General features: G+C 44.9%; 2 protein-coding genes across 2 annotated transcripts; one reads left to right on the forward strand and one right to left on the reverse strand.

Annotated features, from left to right (window-relative positions):
- The first annotated feature begins 4,460 nt into the window (after positions 1-4,460).
- Positions 4,461-12,554, forward strand: LOC121851596 (probable imidazolonepropionase). Its single transcript, XM_042345602.1, has 9 exons — positions 4,461-4,788; positions 6,140-6,246; positions 6,691-6,755; positions 6,977-7,254; positions 7,416-7,641; positions 7,981-8,105; positions 8,955-9,048; positions 9,405-9,565; positions 11,880-12,554. The coding sequence occupies exons 1-9, from the start codon at positions 4,652-4,654 to the stop codon at positions 11,986-11,988; spliced, it is 1,302 nt and encodes a 433-aa protein (XP_042201536.1). The 5' UTR covers positions 4,461-4,651; the 3' UTR covers positions 11,989-12,554.
- A 2,998-nt stretch (positions 12,555-15,552) lies between these two features.
- On the reverse strand, positions 15,553-27,403 carry LOC121851598 (histidine ammonia-lyase-like). The gene is made up of 20 exons (XM_042345605.1): positions 27,093-27,403; positions 26,167-26,227; positions 26,038-26,065; positions 25,189-25,263; positions 24,641-24,713; positions 24,214-24,280; positions 23,486-23,523; positions 23,253-23,378; positions 22,804-22,943; positions 22,375-22,422; positions 22,077-22,224; positions 21,335-21,430; positions 20,841-20,899; positions 20,317-20,397; positions 19,510-19,575; positions 19,045-19,210; positions 18,526-18,660; positions 17,907-18,015; positions 17,688-17,757; positions 15,553-16,155 (listed from the first exon to the last, which is right to left on the reverse strand). The coding sequence occupies exons 1-20, from the start codon at positions 27,337-27,339 to the stop codon at positions 16,024-16,026; spliced, it is 1,965 nt and encodes a 654-aa protein (XP_042201539.1). The 5' UTR covers positions 27,340-27,403; the 3' UTR covers positions 15,553-16,023.

Raw genomic sequence — 27,403 nt, forward strand, 5'->3', positions numbered from 1 at the left:
TGTAAATACAAGTTGTTGTTGTCATGATAGCAATAGTATTAGTAGTAATGGGGCCTCCTTCAAGACCCTCCTTTTCGACCATGCCTTCAGGCACCCTCCTACCCCACCCTCCCCACCCTCCCCACCCTCCCTGCCCTACACCTGATCACAACCCCCAGCTCAGATCCAAATCCCTGACCAAATCCCTGACCAAATCCCTGACGTCCAGCGCTTTGGGACATCCTCCCAACGTGAAAGGTGCCATGTGTTGTTGTTGTTGTTGTTGTTACTGCTGTTGTTGTTGTTGTTGTAATCTCTTACCCGGAGCCAAATGCATTGACAAACAAGCTTGCCTCTGGGTGGGGCTTTCCTTCTCTTTGACAGACGGGAGAACACGTCTGCGGATCTCACCAGTCTGGCCTCTTCTTCTTGATATCTTTGTGGTTTTCGAGTGAACCGGCAGATTTCTCATGTTTATCTTCTCCTAAAAGTGAAAACAGTCCAACACCTCACACTTACACAGCGCCCGTCACACAGAGCGCTGGACAGTGGCGGAGCACGACACCAAGTCGAGGGGGGGAGGAAGAGGTGACCATAGCCACGGTCAAAGAGGAAGGTCTTCAGGCGCGACCTGAAGATGGGGAAGGAGGGGGCAAGGCGCAGGGAGGGAGGGAGGGAGGTCCGGAGTTTCGGGGCGGAGTAGCTGAAAGCGCGGCCACCGATGGTGGAACGGAGGGTACCAGGGACGAGCCAGCTGAGCGGAGGCAGCGGGTGGGGGAGTGGGGGAAAAGCAAATTACCTGCCAATTACCCGCTTCACAGAACATATTGTAACGTGGATTATCTGTGTATTTTGCGAGTGAAATGCGTTATAATAATTATAAAAAGGTTGTGACCATTTGGATCTACTGGAGACTAGAGCTGAGAATGCCAGTGAGGAGGGTATTGAAGAACTCGAGTCTGGAGGTGACAAGGGCCAGGATTTGTTGGTATTGAAGTGGAGGTTGGCAGTATTGTGGGGATGGAACAGGAGGAGGCCATTCAGCCCCTCGAGCCTGTTCCGCCATTCTTTAAGATCATGGCTCATCTGTATCTCAACTCCAGTTACCCACCTTTGCCCCGTATCCCTTGATCACCTGAACTAACAAACATCTCTCCCTCAGTCTGGACAATGTGTATGGATCCAAAATCCACAGCCTTTTGGGGGGAGAGAGAGAGTTAAAGATTCCCACTGGCCTTTTGTGAACTGGTTTCAAAGCTCTTTTACAGCGATTCCTCTTAAGTGTAGTGACTGTATGTGTAGGTGTCATATGACAGTTACGGCCCAAAGGGTAATTAACCTTCACTGAAACTCCCGACGTGGCCTTGCTATCTACTAGTAACTGAAGATGACCAAGAATTTACCTTTTCCTTCATTTGTTGCTGGAATTTGCGCACATCTATGTCCGAGTGCCAGGAAAAGGGATTGACACACACCTTTACATCACTTTGTTCTGTGTGTAGAGGGGGGAGGAAGGGGGAAACTTCTCAGTCAATAGATTATCAGAATTATAAAGAATACAAAGGAAGGGGCTACAGTATAATAATAATAATAGCAATCCTTTTATTATTAATAATTATTATAACAACAATAAATAATATATAATACTAATCCTTGCATTTGATATGGTGCCTTATCATGTCTTTAAGACGTCTCAAAGCTCTTCACAGAATATACTGTAAAGCGTAGTGACTGTATTTTGTGGACAAAAATTATAAATGGAAAAATAAATACATTTATCACCAATAATACAATTTTACTACTAATAAAATAAGAATAAATAACGATGATTGTTACTATTTTCAATAAGATTTATCCAGTGACAGCAAAAGTGTAATAATAATGTTTCCTAACTCCACACGCCTCTGTTTACTGGCAGTAAGTAGGGACCTGGTTGTTAGTCAATTGGTGGATAATGATCCCTCCAAAAAAAAATAATTTGAACACTCAGTCCACGACTGTTTGTGGGACACTTCTGTGCGCAATTGGCTGCTGCATTTCACCCACAAAGTATACAGTCAATTCACTTTACAGTATATTCTGTGAAGCGCTTTGAGACATGATAAGGCTGTATCAAATACAAGGATTATTATTACTATAAACATGTACACACTACAGATACAATACCCTGTAAGGGAGTTAAGTAACTTACCTGCAGTGTCAGATTTGCTCTTAATCTTCTGTCTTGTCAGTGTAGTTCCCGTTTGTCGCAACTGGTTTAGACCTTTTAAAAATAATTAGGTGTGTGTTAAACCTTCCATTTTAAACCTTCTCCCCGCCACTCCACACCCCCCGCCACCCCCGTCTCCCCATTTTATCCGATTAAAGAGTAATAGTCATTAATAAGAAACACTTACTTGGAAATCTGCTGTTTTTCACAGGTGTTCGAGATGGTGAGTTTACAGCCACACCAGTTGCCATGACTTTATCTGATTTCTGGTTAAATAAGTGCATAAATATTATTCCACTTAATACATACAGGATGGTGCATCTGACCAGATGTCTCAAACGAATTGTAAAGACACCTCAAAGCGCTTCACAGAATATACTGAAAAGTGTAGTGACTGTGTTTTTGTGGGCGAAACGCAGCAGCCAATTGTGCACAGCAGCGTCCCACAAACAGGATTGAGGGACCACATTATTATTATTTTGAAGGGATTATGATTCCTGGAAAGTGATCCTCAAGCGACTAACAACCAGGTTCCTACTCACCGCTGTAAACAGAGGAAACTTGTCCAAGGTGTTGCTCTGCCCGGGAATCGAACCCGGGTCCTCTCGCTCGCTCGCGAGGCGAGTGCTCTAACCGCTGAGCTACGGGACACAGTGTGGGGAGGAAGGACAGAGAACTAACCCAGGTAACAGCTGGTTACAGTGGGACACACACTCACACACACACACCTGGCACCTCTCCAGCCTCAATAATCCAGACAATCCGACCCAACGTTAGAAGACAAACGGTTGGACAGGTGAGGAACAGCCGATCTGATTGGTTTCAATCACAGAGCCCGACCCACACAGTTACATTTAGAATCAAAACAACCCGGAGAGGAGGGGGAGGGGCCACCAGGTGTGTCACACACAGGTGAGGGGAGGCAGGTGTGTGTCACACTTGGTCTTAGACCATATAAAGTCCATTCGCTTTACAGTGTGTCCTGTGAAGAGCTTTGAGACGTCTCAATGACTGTGATAATGCGCTATAATGCACTGTGGAGTCCTGTAGCTCAGTGGTTAGAGCACTCGCTTTGCAAGTGAGAGACCTGAGTTCAATTCCAGGCAGAGGGCGAAACCTTGGGCAAGTTTCCTTACTCCACACAGAGCCTAATAATAATCCCTCCAAAACCAAAAACAATAACAAATTGGTCATTTTCAATCTACGACTGTTTGTGGGACATTGCTGTGCGCAATTGGCTGCCGCGTTCGCCCACAAATATACAGTCAATTCACTTTACTGTGTGTTCTGTGAAGCGCTTTGGGACGTCCTCCCGACGTGAAAAGCGTTGTATCAAATGCAATAATTATTATTATTATTATTATATCAAATGCGAGGATTATTATTATTATTTTTTTCTTAAAATTTGAGAACAATAAAACACAACAAATGCCCAGAAGAGTGCAAAGTTATGACATTTTGGTCTTAATTTGGATGCTGGTTTTCTGCAATTTCTAAAACATGGTCTTTCTGTAGCAAATAGGACCACAAATTAGTTTTGCTTTGTGGTTATGAACAATGCAGTGTTTAATTAGAGTCTCAGTTTTGTAATTAATAAATACATATATGCGCCTTATCACATCATTGAGACGTCTCAAAGCACTTCACAGAATATACTGTAATATGAATTGACTGTATGTTGTGGGCAAAACGAGGCAGCACATTGTGCACAGCAGTGTGGGTTCAATGACCAAATTTGTTTTTCAAGCGATTACTAAGCCCAGAAAGCAATTTGCCAATCGACTAACAAGTGGGTTCCTATTTACTGCTGGTAAACAGGGACGTCCTCCCGACGTGAAAGGTGCTCTATAGATGCAATCTTGTTGTTGTTGTTGGTAAACAGAGGCCTGCGATGTAAGGAAATGTCTCATCTGAAGGGCAGATAAAAGCAATGCTATTGGATTGGGAGGGGAGGGGACGGGGGGGCCATCCTTTTGCTTCCAGGCAAATCATTTTTCTATAGAAAAGATGCAATCAACTAACAACCGGGTTCCTACGTACTGCTGGATAAACAGAGGCGTGCGGAGTAAGGAAACCTGTCTGAGGTTCCGCTCTGCCCGGGAATCAAACCCATGTCTCTCACTTGTGAGACGAGTGCTCTAACCACTGAGCTACAGGACTCCATAAACAAAATATAACCAATGTCGTAGCAAATCCATGGAAGTTTCAAAGGGTTCAAGTAGGTTAATGAATATGTTAATGAGTTACTGTGTAGAAATCCCCAGTTCATTAACAGTGCAGTGTTATTCAATCAAATGATAAGTGGAAGCAAACGGCTTATTGTGAGTTGCGGATGTAGAAACCCAGCGACTGTGTTGCAGGTTGTTTGCTCAAGGACAGAGATAAAAAAAAATTGTCCCCCAAATGCTCAGCTGCTCACTGTGCTGAGCGAGAGAACAGTCCAGAGTCTCCATCTCAGTTGCAATGTCGAGGCAATCCGGAATTCTGGTTCAAAATGCTCAGCAAGTTGTCCTTGTGTGTAACAATGGCGAGAAATACTTAACAAGAAAAGCGATGCAGGATCTCGCAGTCCTTCACGATGCCAGTTTAGTGATTGGAAGGTAAGTACTGTGTGTGTTCGATCTCTGGGGTAAAATGTTTTCCAATTATTACTGTGGTGCCTCATGTCTGTGTGGGAATGTTTTCCGAGCAATTGCCGTTACTCAGTTACAGTTTGGTAAAGAGTTTTTGTTTAAAAGCTACACATTACGGTCAAGAAGTTTAACATTAAAAATGCAGAACTCATTCCGTAATCTTAGTGATGCATTTGTTTTGCGAAAATAATGTATTGTTTATTTGTAGCGCTGATTAATCACTGATCAGTTGTATCATTCAAATACTGAAGTGCTCTTTAAATTTGGGAACATTCACAATCTAACTGCAATAGTTTGAGGGTCCAGTAACGACTAAAGTAAAAATGAGCCTTTGTTACACTTTTAAAAAAAAACAGTGCCTTTGAAAATATAACCGGAAGGAATATAACTGCCAAAAAAGTATATTTTAAATTGCTTTTTAATGTAACAAAGTCAGACTGTCTAAATCGTTTCACTTTGTGAGTCTGTCTCCATTTGCTGCAGCCATCATCAATTACCTCTGTATTTCTCAATTGTACAGGACAGATGAAAGGGAGAGACATTTGTGGGGGCGCTGCTGTGCGCAATTTGCTGCCGATTTCGCCCACAGTATACAGTCAACTCACTTCACACTATATTCTGTGAAGCGCTTTGAGACGTCTCAAAGACGCGATAAGGCGCTGTATCAAATGCAAGGATTATTATTATTATTACTTCTAAATGTATTTTTATTTAATTTCTAATTGATATAATTTTATAAAATGCTTTTCGCCCACAAAAACACAGTCAGTCCACTTTAAATTATATTCTGTGAAGTGATTTGAGTTTTCTCGACAATGTCAGATGCAAGGATTATTATCATATTATTATTATTTTGTTGGTATTCACTTTGGTTTGCTTGTTTTCTGAAATCTTCCTCTGTAAACAAACTATCAGTAATCTCTCCACACGGTGTGACATATAAACACATTATAATAATAATAATCCTTGCATTTGATATAACTCTGCGCAGAATATACTGTAAAGTGAATTGACTGTGTATTTTGTGGGCAAAACACAACAGCCAATTGCGCACAGCAGTGCCCTACAAACTATATATAAACAAACAAAATGTAGATTGAGTGACCACATTTTTATGAGGGATTTTTGATGGAATGCGATCTGCCGATTGACTAACAACTGGGTTTCTACTGACTGCTGGTAAACAGAGGCATGTGGGGTAAGGAAACTTGTTTAAAGTGCCCGGGAATCGAACCTGGGTCCTCTCGCTTGTGAAGCTGCAAGACTCCACAATGTCTTCTAGTTACAATGTGTGACTGTGTTTAACTTTTTCCTACAGAAATGGTCTGATTGAGGCTGTAGGTACTGTAGATGCCATCCAGTCTCAATATCAGGACACAGTGTTTGATCGAGTAATTGATGCTTCTGGCATGTGTGTGCTTCCAGGTGCGTTTCACTCAAGTTACTCCTCCCTGACCCGCTATCTCCATATCAACCTGTCCGCTCCCCCTGCTCAGCGGGCTCCGGCCTGCTCCATGTCCCCCAATCCACCAGTGACGGTCAAGCCTTCAGCCTCTCTGCCCATATCCCCTGGAACTCCATTCCACAGTCCTTTAATAAAGCGCCTGTCACGTCAGGAGGATGTCCCAAAGTGCTTCAAAGCATTTACTGAACAGTGGTGTGACTGTGTTTTGTGGGCGAAACACAGCAGCCAATTTCCACTCAAACAGCCATGAAGTGAATGACCGATTTTATTTTGTTGACTTTTGCTTACTTACAGAAATGGTCTGATTGAGGCTTTTGATACTATTTTTGTTTTACTTTGAAGTCAAGATAAGTCCCTTCTTACTTACGCTGATCGAGTTGTTTTATCGGTTTGTTTTTTTCTAGGTCTTGTAGATGCACACACTCATCCCGTTTGGGTTGGTGATAGGGTTCATGAATTTGCAATGAAGGTAATAATACATACATAACCCTACAATAGCTTAATGGATAATGACAAAACAATTGAAAAAAACCTTTAGAATAATAATAATCCTTGCATTTGATAATAGCGTAATTATTATTATATAGCGCCTTATCACTGTCGAAGAGGAGGGTCTTGAGATGGACCTTGAAGGAGCCACATGTATGTGAACTGCTATAACTGAGCTCTAAACCTTTGTAATTGTACAAGCTGGCGGGTGCTTCCTACATGGAGATCCACAATGCTGGGGGAGGGATACATTTCACTGTGGAACATACCAGAAAGGCGTCCGAGGAGGAACTGTTTGAGTGTTTGAAGAAACGTCTGCAGCGCATGATCAGGGCAGGAAGCACTCTGGTCGAGTGTAAAAGTGGCTACGGCTTAAACCTGGAGACGGAAACCAAAATGCTGAGAGTGATTGACCGTGCTCGAAGGGAACTCGATATCGATATCTCTTCCACATACTGTGGCGGTCATTCCATCCCCAAGTAAACACACTTTTTGTTTATAATCATAATAATCCTTGCATTCGATATAGCGGCTTATTACGTCATCGAGACGTCTCTAAAGCGCTTCACAGAATACACTGTAAAGTGTAGTGACTGTGTGTTTTGTGAGTGAACCAGTCAAACTGTGATTTCTTTCTCAGAGGGAAAACTGTAGAAGAAACAGTGCATGACATAACCAACACCCAGCTTCCCAAGCTGAAGCAGTTGATGCTGAAAGGGGAAGTTCACATCGACAACATCGATGTTTTCTGTGAGAAGGGAGTGTTTGACCTGGAATCTACCAGCACCATTCTCCAGGCCGGCAAAGAGATGGGACTTCACATTAACTTTCATGGTGACGAGCTCCATCCAATGAAAGCAGGAGAGGTAACATGGGTCACGTTAAGCAACACCACCAACAACACATGACGTTTACACGGCACCTTTCATGTCAGGAGGACGTCCCAAGGTGCTGGACAGCCAGGGATTTGGACCTGAGCTGGGGGTTGGGATCAGGAGGTGGGGAGGGTGGAGTGTAGGAGGGTGACCGAAGGCACGGTTGAAGAGGAGGGTCTTGAAGGAGGCGAGAGAGGGAGCGAGGTGAAGGGACTGTGGGATAACTCCTTTTCCTGATAGATAACTGAACATTTTCCTGTTAAATCAGCAAACAAAACCATAGGTCAGTATGGAAGGTCCTGCTATAAATGCACTTTATTCCCCAAACAGCTCGGTGCTAAACTGAAAGCTCTGGCGATCAGTCACCTGGAGGAAGTGAGTGATGATGGCATTAATGACATGGCCATTGCAAAGTCATCCGCTGTCCTCCTGCCAACAACTGCCTATATTTTGAGGTAATAAAATATCTTAACTTGAAATATGTTGATGAATTATACACAACATTTCCACAATCGGCCGTGGTTTGAGGGACCCAATTTTTTTTGAAGGGTTTGTTACCCCCGAAAGCGATCTGCCAATCGACCAACAGCCGGGTTCCTACTTACTTCTGGTGAACAGAGGCGTGTGGAGTAAGGAAACTTGCCTAAGGTTTCGCCCCGACTGGGAATTGAACCCTCTCGCTTGCGAAGCGAGTGCTCTAACCACTAAACTACAGCATTCATTCACTTCCTAACATTTAGAGCTGGACTAGGAGAGGATGTGACATGATGTAATCATTATTTCTGGAGTTTAAAGACGTCTTCAACTCATTGACGATTCTGACTTGAGTGGCTGTGTGTGTTAGACTGAAACTGCTGTTTGTATGAGATAATCAGTTACTAGGAATTTGTCCATTTTGTTTTTGCAGACGGACAGATGTGGGTTAGAGGTGAGGATATACTAGCCAGCGTATTTTGCTGACGTTGAGTATTTTGGGGGCTTTTCATTATTGATTAATTGCTCACAACCGACTGAAACAAATATAAGGTTTATTTTAGCAACAGGACAAAAGAACCAGAGGGGAAAGCAATCCACCAAGCAACTAATAACCGGGTTCCTACTTACCGCTGGTAAACAGAGGCGTGTGGAGTAAGGAAACTTGCCTAAGGTATCGTCCTGCACGGCAATCAAACCCAGGTCCTCTCACTTGCTTGCGAGGCAAGTGCTGTAACCAATACTCTACAGGACTCCACATGTACTGACCTGTACATGCTAACCTGTTTTCAGATTGACTAACCTAATATCTGATCTGTTTTAATGTTCAGGCTTAAATCTCCCCGAGCCAGGGACATGCTTGAAGCTGGTGTGATAGTCGCTCTGGGCAGTGACTTCAATCCCAATGCGTACTGTTTCTCCATGGTGAGTCCATTCATTAATTTATTGAGACTGTTTGACTGGTTTGATTGGAGCAGGGTTCGATTCCTGGGTGGGTCAGGGCGAAACCTTACACAAGTTTCCTCTGTTCACCTAGAACTCCATCCTATAGTCACTTTGCCTCGCTCCCTCCCTCGCCTCCTTCAAGGCATGTCCCAAGACCCTCCTCTTCAACTGCTCCTTCGGCCACCCTCCTATCCCCACCCTCCCTGCCCTCCACCCCTCCTGATCCCAACCCCCGGCTCGGGTCCAGCACCTTGGAACGTCCTCCTGATGTGAAAGGTTCTGTGTAAGTGTCGTCGTTGTTGGTGATGATGACTGAAGCATTTTCTCCCCTGTAGCCGATGATCATGCACATGGCGTGTGTCAACATGAAAATGTCCATGAGTGAAGCTTTGGCTGCGGCCACTATCAATGCAGCTTACTCTCTGGGTAGATCTCAAACCCACGGCTCTCTGGAGGTGGGCAAACGAGGAGACCTCATCATCATTAACTCACCAAGGTACGTAATGAGCCACTGCGCCCTGAAACTCTGCAACTCTCTCACTCCCTCCCTCCACCTCCCTCCCTCCCTCCCCACCTTCAAATGCTGCCTTACTTTTTGATTGTGTTTATGGTCACCTCCCCCCTCCCTCTTCCCCTCGCTCTCCCCCTCGCTCGGACTCAGACTGTCAGGCGCTCTGGGATGTTACCACGTGATTATTATTATTATCACGTTGTTGAGGCACCTGAAAGCGCTTCACAGAATATACTGTACAGTGTAGTGACTGTATATTTTGTGGGCGGAACGCAGCAGCCAATTGTGTACAGCCGCGTCCCACAGACAGTAGTGGATTGAGTGACAACATTTTTATAATATTTGTTTGAAGGGATTATTACCCCCAGAATGTGATCCGCCAATTGACTAACACCCGGGTTCCTACTCACCAGCTCCAGTCAACGTCTAAAATCACATGGTTCTCACCTCCTCCACCAACCCGACCTCCCCCTAAAACTCTCCAAACCCATACGCAACTTAGGCGTCAGGTTCGACCCCCAATTATCCTTCCTCCCCCACACCCGGTCCCTCACCAGCACCGCCTTCTTCCACCTCTGATGCATCACTCGTCTCCGCCAATATCTCTCCCCAAAAGCCAATGAAACTCTGGTCCAGGCCTTTGTCACCTCTCGGCTGCACTACTCTAATGCCCTCCTCACCGGTCTCCCCTCCACTACCATCCATACAGCCCACATCATCCAGAACTCTGCCGCCCGCATTCTCACCCGCACCAAACCCCGCTCCCCGCTCCCCCAGTCCTGGCCCTCCCCCCCACCCCAAACCCCGCTCCCCGATCCCCCCAGTCCTGGCCCTCCCCCCCATCCCCAAACTCCGCTCCCCGATCACCCCAGTCCTGGCCCTCCCCCCCACCCCCAAACTCCGCTCCCCGATCCCCCCAGTCCTGGCCCTCCCCCCACCCCCAAACCCCGATCCCCGATCCCCCCAGTCCTGGCCCTCCCCCCCACCCCCAAACCCTGCTCCCCGATCCCCCCGTCCTGGCCCTCCCCCCCACCCCAAACCCCGATCCCCCCAGTCCTCGCTCTCCCCCCCACCCCCAACCCCGCTCCCCGATCCCCCCAGTCCTGGCCCTCCCCCCCACCCCCAAACCCCGATCCCCCCAGTCCTCGCTCTCCCCCCCACCCCCAAACCCCGCTCCCCGATCCCCCCCAGTCCTGGCCCTCCCCCCCCACCCACAAAACCCGCTCCCCGATCCCCCCAGTCCTGGCCCTCCCCCCCACCCCCAAACCCCGCTCCCCGATCCCCCCAGTCCTGGCCCTCCCCCACACCCCAAACCCCGCTCCCCCCAGTCCTGGCCCTCCCCCACACCCCCACTCCCCGATCCCCCCAGTCCTTGCCCTCCCCCACACCCCAAACCCCGCTCCCCCAGTCCTGGCCCTCCCCCCCACCCCCAAACCCCGCTCCCCGATCCCCCCAGTCCTGGTCAGACTGCACCGGCTCCTGTCCCAGAGAGGATCCATTTCAAGATCCTCACCTCGTATTCAAGTCCCTGCACTCCTCTGCACTCCCCGACCTCTCTGACCTCCTCTCTCCTCAGCACATTACCCGTTGCCTTCGTTCCTCAGGTCTGACCTCCTCCTCGTCCCCGAGTCCTCCGCCCCCCCCTCGGTGGCCGTGCCTTCAGCCCCTGTGCCCCGAGGCTCTGGAACTGCCTTCCTCACTCCCTTCCCCTCGTCCCCTCTCTTCCTATTCTCAGGTCTCGGCTGAAGACCTTTCTTCTCGACCGCACCTTTGGTCACCTTCCTCCCCCTCCCTCCCTGGCCCCTCCCCCTCCCCTGGCTCCTCCCCTCCCATGGCTCCTCCCCTCCCTGGCCCCTCCCCTCTCTGGCTCCTCCCCCTCCCCTGGCTCCTCCCCTCCCCCTCTCCCTCCCTGGCCCCTCCCCCTCCCCTGGCTCCTCCCCTCCCCTGGTTCCTCCCCTCCCATGGCTCCTCCCCTCCCTGGCTCCTCCCTCTCCCCCTGGCTCGGTCCCGGGATCCGTTGCTGTGAAGCTCTGAGACGCCGTCCAGGTGTGGGGCGCTATGTAAATCCAAGTTGCTGTTGTTGTTGTTGTTGCTGCTGCTGCGTAAACAATAGATGATTAAACTGTTGTAAATTATTGATTGATGGAACTACTGTGCATTTGCCTCAAAGTGGAATTGATTGGCCGGGAGACCTGTTAAATGCTTATTCCATTGAAACGTTTTTTTTTAAATGGTTTAAAAAGCTTATAAACATGACAGCAAACTGCACATTCAGCAGCATTGCCATCCTTGATTTCAGATGGGAGCACTTGATATACCAGTTCGGAGCCCATCAGGAGCTCATCCAGTGTGTGATTGTCAGAGGGAAGGTGGCCTATGAAAACAAGAATTGCCTTGGGTATTATTAACTTCAGACTTTCAAATTCTCAACCACACAAACATTTTGCCGACAAAACAAGACCAAGGTCCATCCAGTTTGCCTTCCACCATCCTGGCAGTCGCTTGACATGCCGTGTTTAATGTGTCCTGAGATAGTAATTCCTAACAGAAATCTATCTCATTTGTCCTTGAAAGAATCAACACTCAACTTAGTGAGATTTATATGATGCCCAACATGATCGTCAGGAGTTTAGAAGAACATGAAGATTGTATAACATTGTACCAGTATGCACATCCTGTCTTCCTTTCAAACCAGTTATCTGTTGTGATTGTATGAAATCCTGTATTTATACACATTAATACTGCGTAACAGATAGGCAACTGAGAAGGTTTTCCAGCATTGACCTTAAGAATCATTGTGTGTCTTTACTACTGCAAGGTGAATTATAACCAAATCATCAAACGTCATAATAAATAATAATCCTTGCGTTTGATACAGCTTTTCTCGTTGGAAGAATGCCTCAAAGTGCTTCATGGGATATACTGTAAAGTGTAGTGACTGTGCAATTAAAACATGAGGACAAAGGTATATAAATAAATTGCCATTGCATTCTTTCTTGTCAGTCTGTACTCTCATGAAAACCTGCTTTTATGGTGTCCAAGCTGTGGATTTAAGATGTTAAATTCTTATGAGGATTCTGTAAATAAAATTTTGCTCAAAATTGGATTATTAATTTAACTTAAAGATCAACATTTTTTCCAGAAATTCTCACCATTTCCAACAGTCTGACAATGGCAATGTTGGCAGATATTGTAAAGGGTTTCACACCGAGGAACCTTTTGATCGGTGGAGTCCAGAGGTTATCATTGTACCTATCACTTCAGGCTATATTCCACCCAACTTTACACTGAAAGGATAATATATTAAACCTCAGCCCTATCAGATGGCACCAGATATTTACTATGACTTATGCAAAGTTGGAGTTATGTCAAACTTATATAGAATATAAACTCTTGACCTGGACTTGGGCAAACGTACGACTTAGCGATTATGCGATTTATACAGATCAGACTTATGTGAATTTTATGGTTCCTTTTTATGCTCACATGTCAGTCAGTGGATTGGCAGGAGCATTTGAATTTGAATTCTTTGACTTTCTGCGCTGCCTAAACAGTACCAAACCATCCTGTTGGACACCAAAACACAGTCGCTGCAAATGTCCTGAGAATGAGAGCCGTACATTCCAGACACAAAACAAGTTTGGGCAATTTTGACCTTGTTCAATCCCATTTGATGGAACACAAACATTCAGTTTAAAACATCGAGACCATTGACCAACTGTTTAACTTAAGAGTTAATAAGTTACTGAAAGCCACAAATTCTAACATTGGTGATGAGTAAAAAGGGATTGTTAGGAAGAGTTCATAGTAAGGGCCAGAAGAACACAATGCTTTTAAAGTCACAATTATTATTTTTATTCAGTGGTCGTGGCAGGAAGATCCACCGGTTAGATCTTAGAATCATAGAATTGTACAGCATAGAAGGAGGCCATTCGGCCCATCGTGTCTGTGCCGCTCTTTGAGCTTCCAATCAACCCCACTCCCCCCGCGCTCCCCCCATAGCCCTGATCAACCACACTCCCCGATCTCTCCCCATAGCCCTGATCAACCCCACTCCCCACTCTCTCCCCATAGCCCTGATCAATCCCACTCCCCCACTCTCCCATAGCCCTGATCAACCCCACTCCCCCACTCTCCCCATAGCCTGATCAACCCCACTCCCCACTCTCTCCCCATAGCCCTGATCAACCCCACTCCCCCACTCTCTCCCCATAGCCCTGATCAACCCCACTCCCCCGCTCTCTCCCATAGCCCTGATCAACCCCACTCCCCCGCGCTCCCCCCATAGCCCTGATCAACCACACTCCCCCGATCTCTCCCCATAGCCCTGATCAACCCCACTCCCCCGCACTCTCCCCATAGCCCTGATCAACCCCACTCCCCCACTCTCTCCCATAGCCCTGATCAACCCCACTCCCCCACTCTCTCCCCATAGCCCTGATCAACCCCACTCCCCCGCTCTCTCCCCATAGCCCTGATCAACCCCACTCCCCCGCACTCTCCCCATAGCCCCGATCAACCCCACTCCCCCGCTCTCTCCCCATAGCCCTGATCAACCCCACTCCCCCACTCTCCCCATAGCCCTGATCAACCCCACTCCCCCGCTCTCTCCCCATAGCCCCGATCAACCCCACTCCCCCGCTCTCTCCCCATAGCCCTGATCAACCCCACTCCCCCACTCTCCCCATAGCCCTGATCAACCCCACTCCCCCACTCTCTCCCCATAACCCTGATCAACCCCACTCTCCCGCTCTCTCCCCATAGCCCTGATCAACCTCACTCCCCTGTTCTCTCCCCATAGCCCTGATCAACCCCACTCCCCCACTCTCTCCCCATAGCCCTCCAAACTTGTCCTCCCCAACACACAAAACAAGTTTGGGCAATGTTGACCTTGTTCAATCCCATTTGTTAATACAAACATTCAGTTTAAAACACTGACTATGTTTTGGTTTCTACGTCAGGATGGTTTGATGCTATTTAGGCAGCACAGAAAAACACAATAATAATTTGGTCACTTCAATCCACGACTGTTTGTGGGACATTGCTGTGTGCAATTGGCTGCCGCATTTCGCCCACAAATATACAGTCAATTCACTTTGCAGTATATTCTGTGAAGCGCTTTGAGACGTCTCGAAGATGTGATGAGGCGCTGTATCAAATACCAGGATTATTATTATAAAGTCAAAGAATTCAAATTTCAATCTTTTCATATCTCTCTGTGTAGTTATGTGGCAAAACAGAATGAAAACGAACTCAATTCAATGTCTAAACTTGAAGTTACTTTATAGGTTTTTGTAATTCATAGTTGACTTATAAATATCACCGTCCCCCTCGCTTACAAATAAGGGCCCTTCACTCTGAATCAATAAACAACCTCTAGTTTATTCACAATCAATTTCACTGTAGCCTCATGGCTTTAACAGTCAATGACCAAATAACACTCCACGTATCATGCTTACCTTCCCCCATCCTTATTATTTTTGTTTAACACCAAAGCATTTCATTTCTTATATCACACATTAATTGATAATTTCAGCAATATAACAACAACAAATGACATTTAAACGGTGCCCTTTACATCAGGAGGACGTCCCAAGGTGCTGGACAGTCAGGGATTTGAACCCAAGCTGGGGGCGTGGAGGGCGGGGAGAGGAGGGTGGCTGAAGGCGCAGTTGAAGAGGAAGGTCCTAAGAAGGGTCTTGAAGGAGGCAAGGGAGAGTGCAAGGTGTAATGCTGCAATCACAAGAAATAGCTGTCTATTTAAATAGGATTCCATCTTGACCTCATTACTTTGCTTTCCCAGATCTCATATCACCTCAGTGAGCGAGTATTAAACACATGGAACAATCTCTCTAGGGAGACGGTGGAAGCAGAAAGCGTTGATTCTTTCATGAACAAATGAGATAGATTTCTATTAGGAAATAATATCTGGGGATACAATAGAGAGTTTGGGACATGACATGCCAAGCGACTGCCAGGATGGTGGAAGGTGAACTGGATGGACCTTGGTCTTTCATCTAGCAAGTTCTTATATTTTATGTTGTCTCCCTTTACCTATACTGTTGGCATGTGTCATTCCTACACCCTCACTACATTGTAATCCAAACTCATTGTATATTCTGGCCTAAACATCTTCTGATTACCTTTTTCATCCAAACCAGTCTTGTGATCTTTCGCTCTCTTTCTCTCTCTCTCACACACCAAAGTGTCCCATTTACAAACTAAGGTCCATTGCAATAAATTTCCAGACACCCAGTAAAATGGCATATATCCAAGATGAAATCTCCACAATTTATCAAATAATTCAAGTATCACTGAAACCCACTTATAAACTCTACATTCACAGATTGAGTTGTACACTGTTATAAGATGATGGTACGCTACATAAGAGATAGCTTTCTGCTATGGTACACTTAGATATGTAACTCTGTCAAGCACAAAGCTTATTCTTTACGAGCTCGCTTGCATGAAGGCTCTAGAGAGTCCAGTGAAAAGGCAGTGGGGGAAACCGATCTCGTTTCTGGTACGTTGGCTGTTCTGTACTTCTCTATGTAAGGATGTGCCACTTGCCAGACCTGTGAGAAGAGAAGCAATCAGATCAAAAGCAAAAAAAACATTGTTAATCATAATCATTTTTAATAGGGAACAAAAATAATCCTTGCGCCTTTCACTCTGAAGTATGGTGATGGGTTTCTACATGTGCCAAACATGCGGCTGACCCAATAGAAACTTCAGGAGGATATCCCAAAGAGTTTCACAGGACTTACAGTGAAGGTAGAGTGACTGTGCGCATCACTCAGCGCAATGATGCACAGCAGTGTCCCATGAACAGCCATGAAACCCATAACCAATTCTATTTGGGGGATTGTTGGTCAGGACACCACGAGAGAGAAACTCCCTTCTCTTTTCAAATAGTGCCATGGGATCTTTAACATCCACCTGAACAGGCAGACAGGACCTCAAATTAATATCCAAACTGAAGGACAAGTATCTCAGACAATGCAACCCCCACCAAGCATTGCATTGCAGTGTCAGCTTAGACTGTGTGAGTTTAAGGTCCAACTTGGGGCTTGAACCCACAACTTCCTGACTTTGAGGTGAGAGAGCTACCACTGAGCCAGGCTGACAAGCCAAATAAAAGAGTATAGAATGGGGTTTGTGACCCTACAGAACATGAGCTTGTCTATTCAGGATCATTGCAGAACTGCAAACAACAAGATAGGGATGATTTTTGAAGCAGATTCTGAGCGTGATTTTCATAAAATAACATACCCAATTTTCTAGGAAAGGAAGACATTTCTTAACTAAGGTCTTTTCCCAGTAACCCAAATACTCCAAACACTAAGAATGTGTGTCGTTTGATTTTCACTTTAAATATTTGTTCCTCAAATCAATGTTTAACTGTACAGTCAAACACATTTATCTAATGTCAAATAAATTTAGCCCCAAATTCCAGCCAGTCTTAGCCGGTAAGACTGTTTGATCTTAAATTGAAAACTGCACAATACAGAATTATGGAAAGCACTTAAATTCAGTGTTATTGTGGAAGCTGGACTTCTGCAGTTTGTAAAACAAACTTCCAATCAAGACAATTTTTCACAAGTATTTTCCACAATTTTTCATAATCTTAAATGTTAAGACAAAATGGTTTTATAATAATAATGGTTGCATTTAACATGACGTCTTATCACTTTGTTGATACATTGTAAAGCAAATTTGGAAAAGGCGCTAAACAAATGTAATTTGTCGTTGTTGAATTGACTGTGTATTTTGTGGGTGAAACGCAGCAGCTAATTGCATACAGCAGTGTCCCACAAACAGTCGTGGATTGACTGACTTTTTTTTAGGGATTATTAATGCCCAAAAAGTGATCTGCCAATTGACTAATATGCGAGTTCCTACTGACTGCTGGTAAACAGGCTTTGTGTGGAGTAAGGAAACTTGCCTAAGGTTTTACCCTGACCTGCCCGGGAATCGATCCCGGGTCCTCTCGGTTGCAAGGCGAGTGCTCTACCCAATACCCTACAGGACTCCACAAATTTTGCATTCCTCTTCTAGGACTGACTATGACAAGCTGGAATTTCAGGACTTTTGCCCATCAACTTGCCTTCTGTTCCACCAGCATCCTGTGGACAACTTCAATGTCGGGCGCCATGAAACGATCTTTAATCCAAGGTCTAGGAGAAGGGAGACAGTAGAACAAACATTAACATTGTTGACTGGACCTATGTATGTCCATGTGTTTGGTCTCTGGCCTCATTTGTCAACACTTTGCACAACCTTTTCTCAAATATTACCCGAAAATAGATAGTGTGATTCAACAAACCTGACCACCGTACGCACAAGATCATAGACCTTCTCCAGTGGAGTTGTTGTCTTGAGAGGACGGAGAAATTCTATCCCTTGGCAGGCTGCGAGGAGCTCAATGCTAAGCACTGAAACGACAAGAGAGGAATAGCATATAACTTGCTAATCAGCCAACATTTACAGATTGTAGATAATAATAATAATCTTTAGCATTTGATATAGCGCTTTTCACGTCGGGAGGACATCCCAAAGCGCTTCACAGAACACACTGTAAAGTGAATTGACTGTATATTTTTGTGGGCGAACGCGGCAGCCAATTGCGCACAGCAGCGTCCCACAAACAGCCGTGACTGAGTGACCAAATTATTATTATTATTATTATTTTAAGGGATTATTACCAAATACTACAAATTAAATAAAACGTGATCTGCCAATCGACTAACAACTGGGTTCCTACTTACTGCTGGTAAACAGAGGCGTGTGTGTGGAGTAAGGAAACTTGCTTAAGGTTTCGCCCTGTCTGGGAATTGAACCCAGGTCCTCTCGCTCACTCAGTGAGTGCTCTAATCACAAACCACAGGCGTTCACGATGCAGCATTAAAGTGATCCTCAGTCTCTGTGGTTTCAGTCAGGGTTACCTTGCTCCACGTGCTCTATGACCCTCAAGGCTTTCCTGGCAGCCCAGCCCCCCATAGAGACATGATCCTCAGTGGCTGCACTGGTGGACAGGGAGTCAACTGATGACGGGTGGCACAGAACCTTGTTCTCAGACACTGCAGGAAATAAAAATAAGGCTGTGCTCAGTGCCTTAGGCTTTCTGAAAAGGTCAAATGTAACAAACAACAACTTTTACTGTATTTTCTGTATTTTACATTTACTGTATATAAATATAGAGCACCTTTCGTAGCGTATCTGAGCACTGAACTGTGGTGGGATTTGATGCCAAACAAGGGAGAAGTAATAATAATAATAATCCTGGCATTTGATATAGCACCTTATCACGTCTTCAAGACGTCTCAAAGCACTTCACAGAATACACTATAATGTGTAGTGACTGTGTGTTTTGTGAGCAGCCAATTGCGCACAGCAGCGTCCCACACACAGTTGTGGATTGAGTGACTAAATTATTATTATTTTTGAAGGGAATGCTAACTTACCTAAAGCAGCTGCTGAACAATGAGCAATCATAAAACCAGAGTTCAACCCTCCTTCATTGACCAGGAAGGCTGGCAATTCACTGAGAGAAGGGTTACACAGCCTCTCGATTCTCCTCTCACTGATCGCGGCCAGTTCATGAACACCAATAGCCAGGTAGTCGAGGGCCTAACACAAACAGAATCAACATCATCATAATAATAATCTTTGCATTTGATACAATGCCATATCACATCTATGAGACGTCTCAAAGTGCTTCACAGAATATACTGCGAAGTGAATTGACTGTATATTTTGTGGGGCGAAACTTGGCAGCCAATTGCACACAGCAGCGTCCCACAAACAGTCACTTGTGAGGCAAGTGCTCTAAACACTCAGCTTCCAGACAACACAACACTGTGGATATTATATGTGAGACTCAGGTCAATGAACAGGTTACAAAAACAATCATTAAAATGGCCACTTACTTTTGCGGGATATTCTCCGTGAAAGTTTCCCCCAGAAATGGTCTCTCCTCTTTCTGCAAACACCATCTTTAGTAAATAAATTAAGGTTTAAAAGTAACTGCTGGGAAGACTCTGTCTATGTACTGCTGAAATCCGACTTATTTTAAGTAGAATTTCAGTAGTAGATTGACAAAGTCAATGCAATGGGGGCATCATCGTAACAATACAGCGATGCCATTTAGGAGTGAAATCAGGGGCAGTTTTTTATCCAAAGGCCAGTGGAAATCTGGAACTCTCTCTTTCCGCCAAAAGACTGTGGATCATGGCTGTGGATCCATTCACATTATCAAGACTGAGGTGGAGAGATGTTTGTTAGGTCAGGGTATCAAGGGCTAGGGGGCAAACCATAATTTACTGCTATGGTATGTTTTTCCAATTCATCTTTAATTGCTAATGATGAAATACGATAGAGTGAGAATGGAGGCTGTATTACAGTAATAATAATAATCCTTGTATTTGATACAGCGCCGTATCACATCTTCGAGGCGTCCCAAAGCACTTCACAGAAAATACTGTAAAGTGAATTGACTGTATATATTTGTGGGTATATATATTAGCAATAATAATAACAAGCCTTGCATTAGATATAGAGCTTTATCACTTATAACTTACTAACTTATATTATTATTTACAACTTATCACCTCATTATTCTAATTAATTACAATTTATCATTGATAATATTAATAATTATCACATTATTATTATTTATAACTTAGAACATATTATGCCGTTGCATATTATCGGTTGTTTAAATTCACAAAGGATACAGGGTTATCTGTAGCACTGTTAATTTCAGTCTGAATGATGTTTTTCACAAAAGCAATAGTGTCATTCACCACCCCATGTACCTGAAACAAAAGTACTCAAGTTATAATAATAATATAATAATAATCCTTGCATTTCATATAGTAATATTTCATGTCATCGAGACATCTCAATGCAATTTACAGGATTTTCCTTTGAGGGGAGTGACTGTATTTGTAGGCAATTTAAACAGAGCTATACAGCTTTCACATGCTTTCTTAATTTGAAGGGCAGTTACAAGTTACATCGTGCAAATAGTCACAGAGTAAAACTGGCACAATTCTGATCTGTATCAATCGTATAATCACTAAGTCGTACATCTGCCCAAGTCACGTTCAACAGTTTATATTCTATACAAGTTTGAAATGACTCCTACTTTGCATAAGACATAATAAATGTCTGGTTCCAACTGATATGACTTATGTGAGGTTTACTGTAATGCATCCGAAACATTTCAACCATCAGATCGCAATGAAATATTGGCTACCTGAGGGCAACATCGTAGAGTATATGCATCCTGGACACGATCACAGAACCTGTGGCTTTCTGTGAAAAATGTACAAAACGATAATAATAATAATTCTTGCATTTGATAAAGCGCCTTATCACGTCGTTGAGACAATATCTCAAAGCGCTTCAAAGAACATATTGTGGGCGAAACGCGGCAGCCAATTGCACACAAACAGCCGTGGATTGAGGGACCAAATTATTATTTTTTTTGAAGGGATTATTACCCCCAGAAAAACGATCGGCCAATCGACTAACAAGCGGGTTCCTACTTACTGCTGAGTAAACAGAGGTGTGTGGGGTAAGGAAACTTGCCTAAGGTTTCACCCTGCCCGGGAATCAAACCCAGGTCCTCTGGCTTGTGAGACGAGGGCTCTAACCACTACGCTATGGAACTCCAAGGAAGACTGATACAAATATTATGAGCACATTCAGAATATTGCAACGCTATTTGAAACCCATGGGACTGCTTACCTGCTATTTCAGAGGGATGATGGTCAGAACCCAGCAGTGACCTAAATCGAAAGGCTACCTCCACCTGGCCAGGGTGAGGACGTAATTCATGAATGTCTAAACACATGGGTAACAGCACACTGTAAATCCAGCTGCAATAAGCACTCAGAGATTTATGTCGCATTTACCTAAAGGACATATGTTGTGATGAATTTGTTTCCCGAAATGTGATATAATCATATACATTCTATAATATATATCTTATAACCACAAAGGCTTATAAGATAAGATAAGCCTTTGCGGTTATGATATCAGCAATTTATTATTCCGTAAAGTAGCAAGACTTGTAATAATGATAATAATCCTTACATTTGATATAGCACCTTATCACGTCTTTGAGACGTCTCAAAGCACTTCACAGAATATACTGAATATACTGACTGTATATTTTGTGGGTGAAACACAGCAGCCAATTGCACACAGCAGTGTCCCACAAACAGTCGTGAATTGAGTGATCAAATGTTTTATTTTTTTGAAGGGATTATTACTCCCGAAAAAGCGATCGGCCAATCGACTAACAACTGAGTTCCTACTTATTGCTAAATAAACAGAGGTGTGTGGAGTAAGGAAACTTGCCCAACGTTTCGCCCTGCCCAGAAATTGAATCCAGGTCCTCTCGCTTGCGAGGCGAGGGCTCTAACCATTAAGCCACAGGACACTGAGCTAGAATGCCCATTGGGTATAACACTAACTAATCACTCACCACTGTCAAAGGCTCTTGTGGTGCCTTTCAGAACCTCCAGTGTAAGAGCTGCTATAATGTCAGCCTGTCTGGCTATAGCAGTCGCTCTCTCCACAGCCTCAGCTCCCAGCGACGTGATCATCTGTGTCCCATTAATGAGAGCCAGTCCCTGTATGATGAACAAATAAAGAACAATAACGTACAACCATGCCATTCTAAATTGAAGATCAAGTGCCATATCTGCCGCACAGGACAGTGTTGCTGATTGAAACAATCGCACATCAGTGAAAGAAACAATAAAATCAAACCCCTGAATTACCTCCTTAGGCTTCAGTGTAATGGGCTTCAGGCCATGTGCTTGCAAAACCTGAAAGAGAAAGTTTTGTTATTGGTGCAAAATGTTGTAAAGGATCCATTGAATCCAACCTGTTCACAACAGCAGCAGCAACAACAATAACAACTCACATTTACACAGCCCCCTCACACAGGGAGCGTCCCAGAGCACTTGACAGTGGCAGAGCACGACACCGAGCCGGGGGGAGGGGGAGGTGACCATAGCCACGGTGGAAGAGGAAGGTCTTCAGGCATGACCTGAAGATCGGGAAGGAGGGGGTAAGGTGTGGGGATAGAGGGAGAGAGTTCCCGAGTTTCGGGGCGTAGGATTTGCAGGGTTACCAGGAGCTGAGTGGGATGATTCTTGACCCCCATTGAAGCCTTAGTATTTCACGGAACAGAATGAATAACTCACATATTTGGCGTCTGCCCATCCACTTTTTGGTGACCACATTTTGCCTTCACCCATCAGCCCCAGGGCGAGGTGAGAAAGGGGAGCCAGATCTCCACTGGCCCCAACTGTTCCCTTCTCTGGGACGTATGAGAGACAGGAAGCTACAGGAGAAAGAGAGAATATAATAATCCTGGTATTTGATATTGCACCTGATCACGTGTTCGAGACGTCTCAAAGCGATTCACAGAATATACTGTAAAGTTTTAGTGACTATATATTTTGTGGGTGAAACACGGCAGCCAATTGCACACAGCAGCGTCCCACAAACAGCTGTGGATTGAGTGACCAAATTATAATTTTTAAAATTTATTTTTGTTTTGAAGGGTTTATTATCCATTCTATGGTGTCAATTTCACACTGAAAAGATGCGAAGTCACTTTAGCAAATCTGAGAGAGATTGTTTTTCTCACCATTAAAAGCCTGGATCATTTGCTGGAGGGTTTCCAAAGAAATCCCACTGTATCCCTTAGCGAGAACATTGATCCTCAAAGCAAGGAGCATCCGAGATCTATCTGGAGTCAAGGGCTTCCCAACACCTGGGCAACGTGCAGCAGCAAAGGTTTCAGTGAAAGAGAATCAGAATTCAAAATAATCCAGCACAATTTTAACATGTCACAAAACATGGCAATAAAGAGGTCCTTACCAGCTGAATGGGAACGCACAAGGTTTTCCTGGAGTTCCCTGAGGAACAAGGAAAATATTAATAATAATCCTTGCATGTCATCAAGATGTCGCAAAGCGTTTGACAAAATATACTGTAAAGTAAATTGACTGTATATTTTGTGGACAAAATGTGGCAGCCAATGGCCCACGCCAGTGTTCCGCAAACGGTCGTAGATTGAGTGACTCAATTTTTTTCAAGGGATTATTAATCCCTGAAAAGTGATCCACCAATCGACTAACAACCGTATTCCTACTCTCTGCTGGGGAAACAGGCGTGTGGAGTAAGGAAGCTCGCCCCACGTTTCGCCCCAACTGGGAATCGAACCCGGGTCCTCTCGCTTGAGAGGCGAGTGCTCTAACCACTGAGCTGCAGGACTCCACATTCCTAAAAGGTTTACATTCCTAAAAAAAATATTGTTCATCTTTTCCATTAAAAAGCCATAAGGCGTAAGGTTTTGATTTGGATCAATTCTGATCACGGACTTAAATGCTGCTTTGCAATGAGTTAATCAACGGATACTGTGACCTAACAACCATAGGTGTGAGCCACATTTAAAGACAATTTCCAGAAAGAATCTGTATATTCAAATAAGCTTAAAGTTGCCAAAATGGTACGAGTTAAAGCTTCCTAGAAGCCTGGACATTATAAATGATAAAACTACTGTAACAATGTCCAAAGTTATTAGGCCAACGAGTAACATGACTTACTTGAGCTTATTGTGTGGGATCACAGTTCGAGCAAATTTACCAAAGCCAGTAGTTATTCCATAAACAACTGAAAGGGAAAACAAAATGAACATTTCAATGTTACTTATAATAATAATCTTTGCATTTGATACAGCGCCTTACCATGTCTTCAAGACGTCTCAAAGCGCTTCACAGAATATACTGTAAAGTGAATTTGGGGCGAAACGTGGCATCCAATTCTGCACAGCAGTGTCCCACAAACAGTCGTGGATTGAGTGATCAGATTATTTATATATTTACTTATTATTTATCTATTTATTTGTTTTGAAGGGATTATTACCCTTCATCTATTACTTATTTTTAGAGGCCTTTAGTTTAATTGTATTCATCTCACAGATGTTGCTGATATCATTCAGATTCCCAGTGATATTTCTTTCCCTTGAAATACCTTTATTTTCTTTCACAATATTTTCCAGAAGCAGTCTCGACTGTCTGATCCTCTCCTCTGATTCTTCAGTCAACTAGAGACACATTCCATAACATTGTCATTCAAACACATAATAATAATAATCCTGGCATTTGATACAGCGCCTTATCACGTCTTTGAGACGTCTCAAAGCGATTCACAGGATATACTGTAGAGTGAAGTGGCTGTGTATTTTGTTGGTGAAACCCAGCAGCCAATTACACACTGCAGCGTCCCACAAACAGCCGTGGATTGAATGACCATTTTTTTTGGAGGAATTATTACCTCTGGAAAGCGATTCACTGATCGACTAACAACTGGTTCCTACTTACTGCTGGTAAGCAGAGGCGCGTGGAGTAAGGAAACTTGCGTAAGGTTTTGTCCTGCCCGGGCATTAAACCCGGGTCCTCTCGTGCCCTTTGCAAGGTGAGTGCGCTAACCACTGAGCTACAGGAATCCACGCGTTTAATGTTTAATTGCACTACACAAAGAATTTCTAAACATATTGACTTCAGTAGTAAGATTCGAACCTTGATCTTGTAAAGTCCTCTTCCCAAAGAAACCAGGTCTTCTGTGGTGAGATTGTTTCCGTCTAAATAAATATTCTGAGAGATTGTTTTTCCTTCAGATTGTTTTACAACATCAACTTGCATTTACACAGCGTCCTTCATGGGGGTGGGGGTAGCATCTCGGAGCGCTTAACAGTGTCAGGCTGGGGGGAGGGAGGGAGGAGGGAGGAGATGACTGTAAGCACGGTCGAAGCGGAAGGTCTTTAGTCGTGATCTAAAAGCAGGGAAGGAGGGGACAAGATGGAGGACTCGTGGCAGAGAGTTACAAAGCTTCAGGTCGTAGTGGCTGAAAGCACAGGTACCGACGGTGAAGCGGAGAGGACGAGGGACAAGAAGGAGGCCAGAGCCAGCCGAGCGGAGACAACTTACTTGACATTCGACACATTATAATTAGAGAAATATTCCAAAACAGTTGTATGTTGAGTTACTGAGCAATAATAATCCTGGCATTTGATACAGCGCCTTATCACATCGTTGAGATGTCTCAAAGCGCTTCACAGGATATATTGTAAAGTGTAGTGACTGTGTATTTTGTGGGTGAAACGCGGCAGCCAATTGCGCACAGCAGTGTCCCACACACAACCGTGGATTGAGTGACCAAATAATTATTATTATTTTCATTTATTTTTGGGAAGGGATTATTACCCCTGGAAAAGTGTTCCGCCAATCGACTAACAAGCGGGTTCCTAATTAGTGCTGGTAAACAGAGGCGCGTGGAGTAAGGAAACTTTGCATTAAATCCTGAGAAGCACCTTGTGACATGTTCCCGATGTGAAAGGTGTCAGTGTATCAAACACAAGGATTATTTACCTCCTCCGGCTCCCGATATTTGTGGTATCTGAGAGATCGATTAGTTAAGGCAATCACGCTATTGATTTTCCATCTCCATTTACTTTCCAAATATTATTTTACTCGGGGAATAAAGCTGTGAAAGGATACAGATGGACTCTCTCCGGCTGAGATGGAATGAAGTCTGGAGGCATAACGTCCCCCTCAATAACTCAATTCAAAAATAAATACTGTGATTAGTTAATGAACATCCATCAGCGATCAGAGCTCAATGTAAAGCAGTGGGTGATATATCGTCAAATCATAGGATCATAGAATCTTACAGCACAGAAGGAGGCCATTCAGCCCTTCAAGCCTGTGTCGCTCTGAAAGAGCCATCAACTAGCCCCACTCCCCCACTCTTACCCCAACTAGCCCCACTCCCCCACTCTTACCCCAACTAGCCCCACTCCCCCACTCTTACCCCAACTAGTCCCCACTCCCCCCACTCTTACCCCAACTAGTCCCCACTCCTCCACTCTTACTCCAACTAGTCCCATTGCCCCATGTTACCCCATAGCCCCGCACATTCCTTTTTAAGTTCCTCTCCAATTCCCTTTTGAGAGTTGTTATTGAATGTGTTTCCACCCTTTCAGGCTGTGCATTCCAGACTGGAACAACTCCCTGGGTAAAAACAGTAAATGCCTCCCTACCAACCTGCCCACTCCCTCCGTTCAGTGGCCTCTGACTGCTCCATGTCTCCCGCCCGACCCGCGCTACCATCGGTGGCCGGGCTTTCAGCCTCTGCCCCCACACTCTGGAACTCCATCCCATGGTCCCTTGGCCTCGCTTCCTCCCTCGCCTCCTTCAAGGCCGGTCTCAAGACCCTTTTCTTCGACCGTGCCTTTGGTCTCCCTCCCACTTCTCTGCCTTCCCCCCCCCCCCCACCCCTCCCCCACCCCTCCCCCATGCTCGGGCCCCGACACCTGACTGTCCAGCGCTTTGGGATGTCCTCCTGGCGTGAATGGCGCTCTATAAACGTCATTTTGTAGTTGTTGTAACGTTCATTCTGTGAATCCTGTTAAGCACAAACCTACCAACTTCCACAAAATCATTGTCTTCCAGAACGTCCTCAATGGCATCATCGGGATCTAACAATCCCTGTCCATGACAGCGTCTCATCAGGAACGTCACGTCAGCCACACAGTCCAACCCGCCATTGTCTGGCTTGTTCTTCACGTAGCGTCTCAAGGCCTCTCGGCCCAACCACAACACGGTGCTACACGTGTCCTTGCAGGGCACCGTCAGCCACTCGCTCCTCACGTGCACGGTGTAGCGAGGCATGGCCGCTGGGAGCTGTGGTGCTGGGTGTGAGGAGCACTGAGATGTCTGTCCTCACCAACTCCTC

This window comes from Callorhinchus milii, unplaced genomic scaffold (genome assembly GCF_018977255.1).
Source record: "Callorhinchus milii isolate IMCB2004 unplaced genomic scaffold, IMCB_Cmil_1.0 Scaffold67, whole genome shotgun sequence".
Classification (NCBI taxonomy): Eukaryota; Metazoa; Chordata; class Chondrichthyes; order Chimaeriformes; family Callorhinchidae; genus Callorhinchus; species Callorhinchus milii.

Coding starts and splice junctions, on each gene's coding strand:
- LOC121851596 (XM_042345602.1), top strand. CDS start 4,652: ATGTCGAGGCAATCCGGAATTCTGGTTCAAAATGCTCAGCAAGTTGTC. Junction 4,789..6,139: donor GCCAGTTTAGTGATTGGAAG/GTAAGTACTGTG, acceptor TTTTTCCTACAG/AAATGGTCTGATTGAGGCTG. Junction 8,106..8,954: donor ACAACTGCCTATATTTTGAG/GTAATAAAATAT, acceptor TTTAATGTTCAG/GCTTAAATCTCCCCGAGCCA.
- LOC121851598 (XM_042345605.1), bottom strand. CDS start 27,339: ATGCCTCGCTACACCGTGCACGTGAGGAGCGAGTGGCTGACGGTGCCC. Junction 23,524..24,213: donor ATCCCACACAATAAGCTCAA/GTAAGTCATGTT, acceptor CTTGTTCCTCAG/GGAACTCCAGGAAAACCTTG. Junction 19,211..19,509: donor ACGGAGAATATCCCGCAAAA/GTAAGTGGCCAT, acceptor TGTTTGTGTTAG/GCCCTCGACTACCTGGCTAT.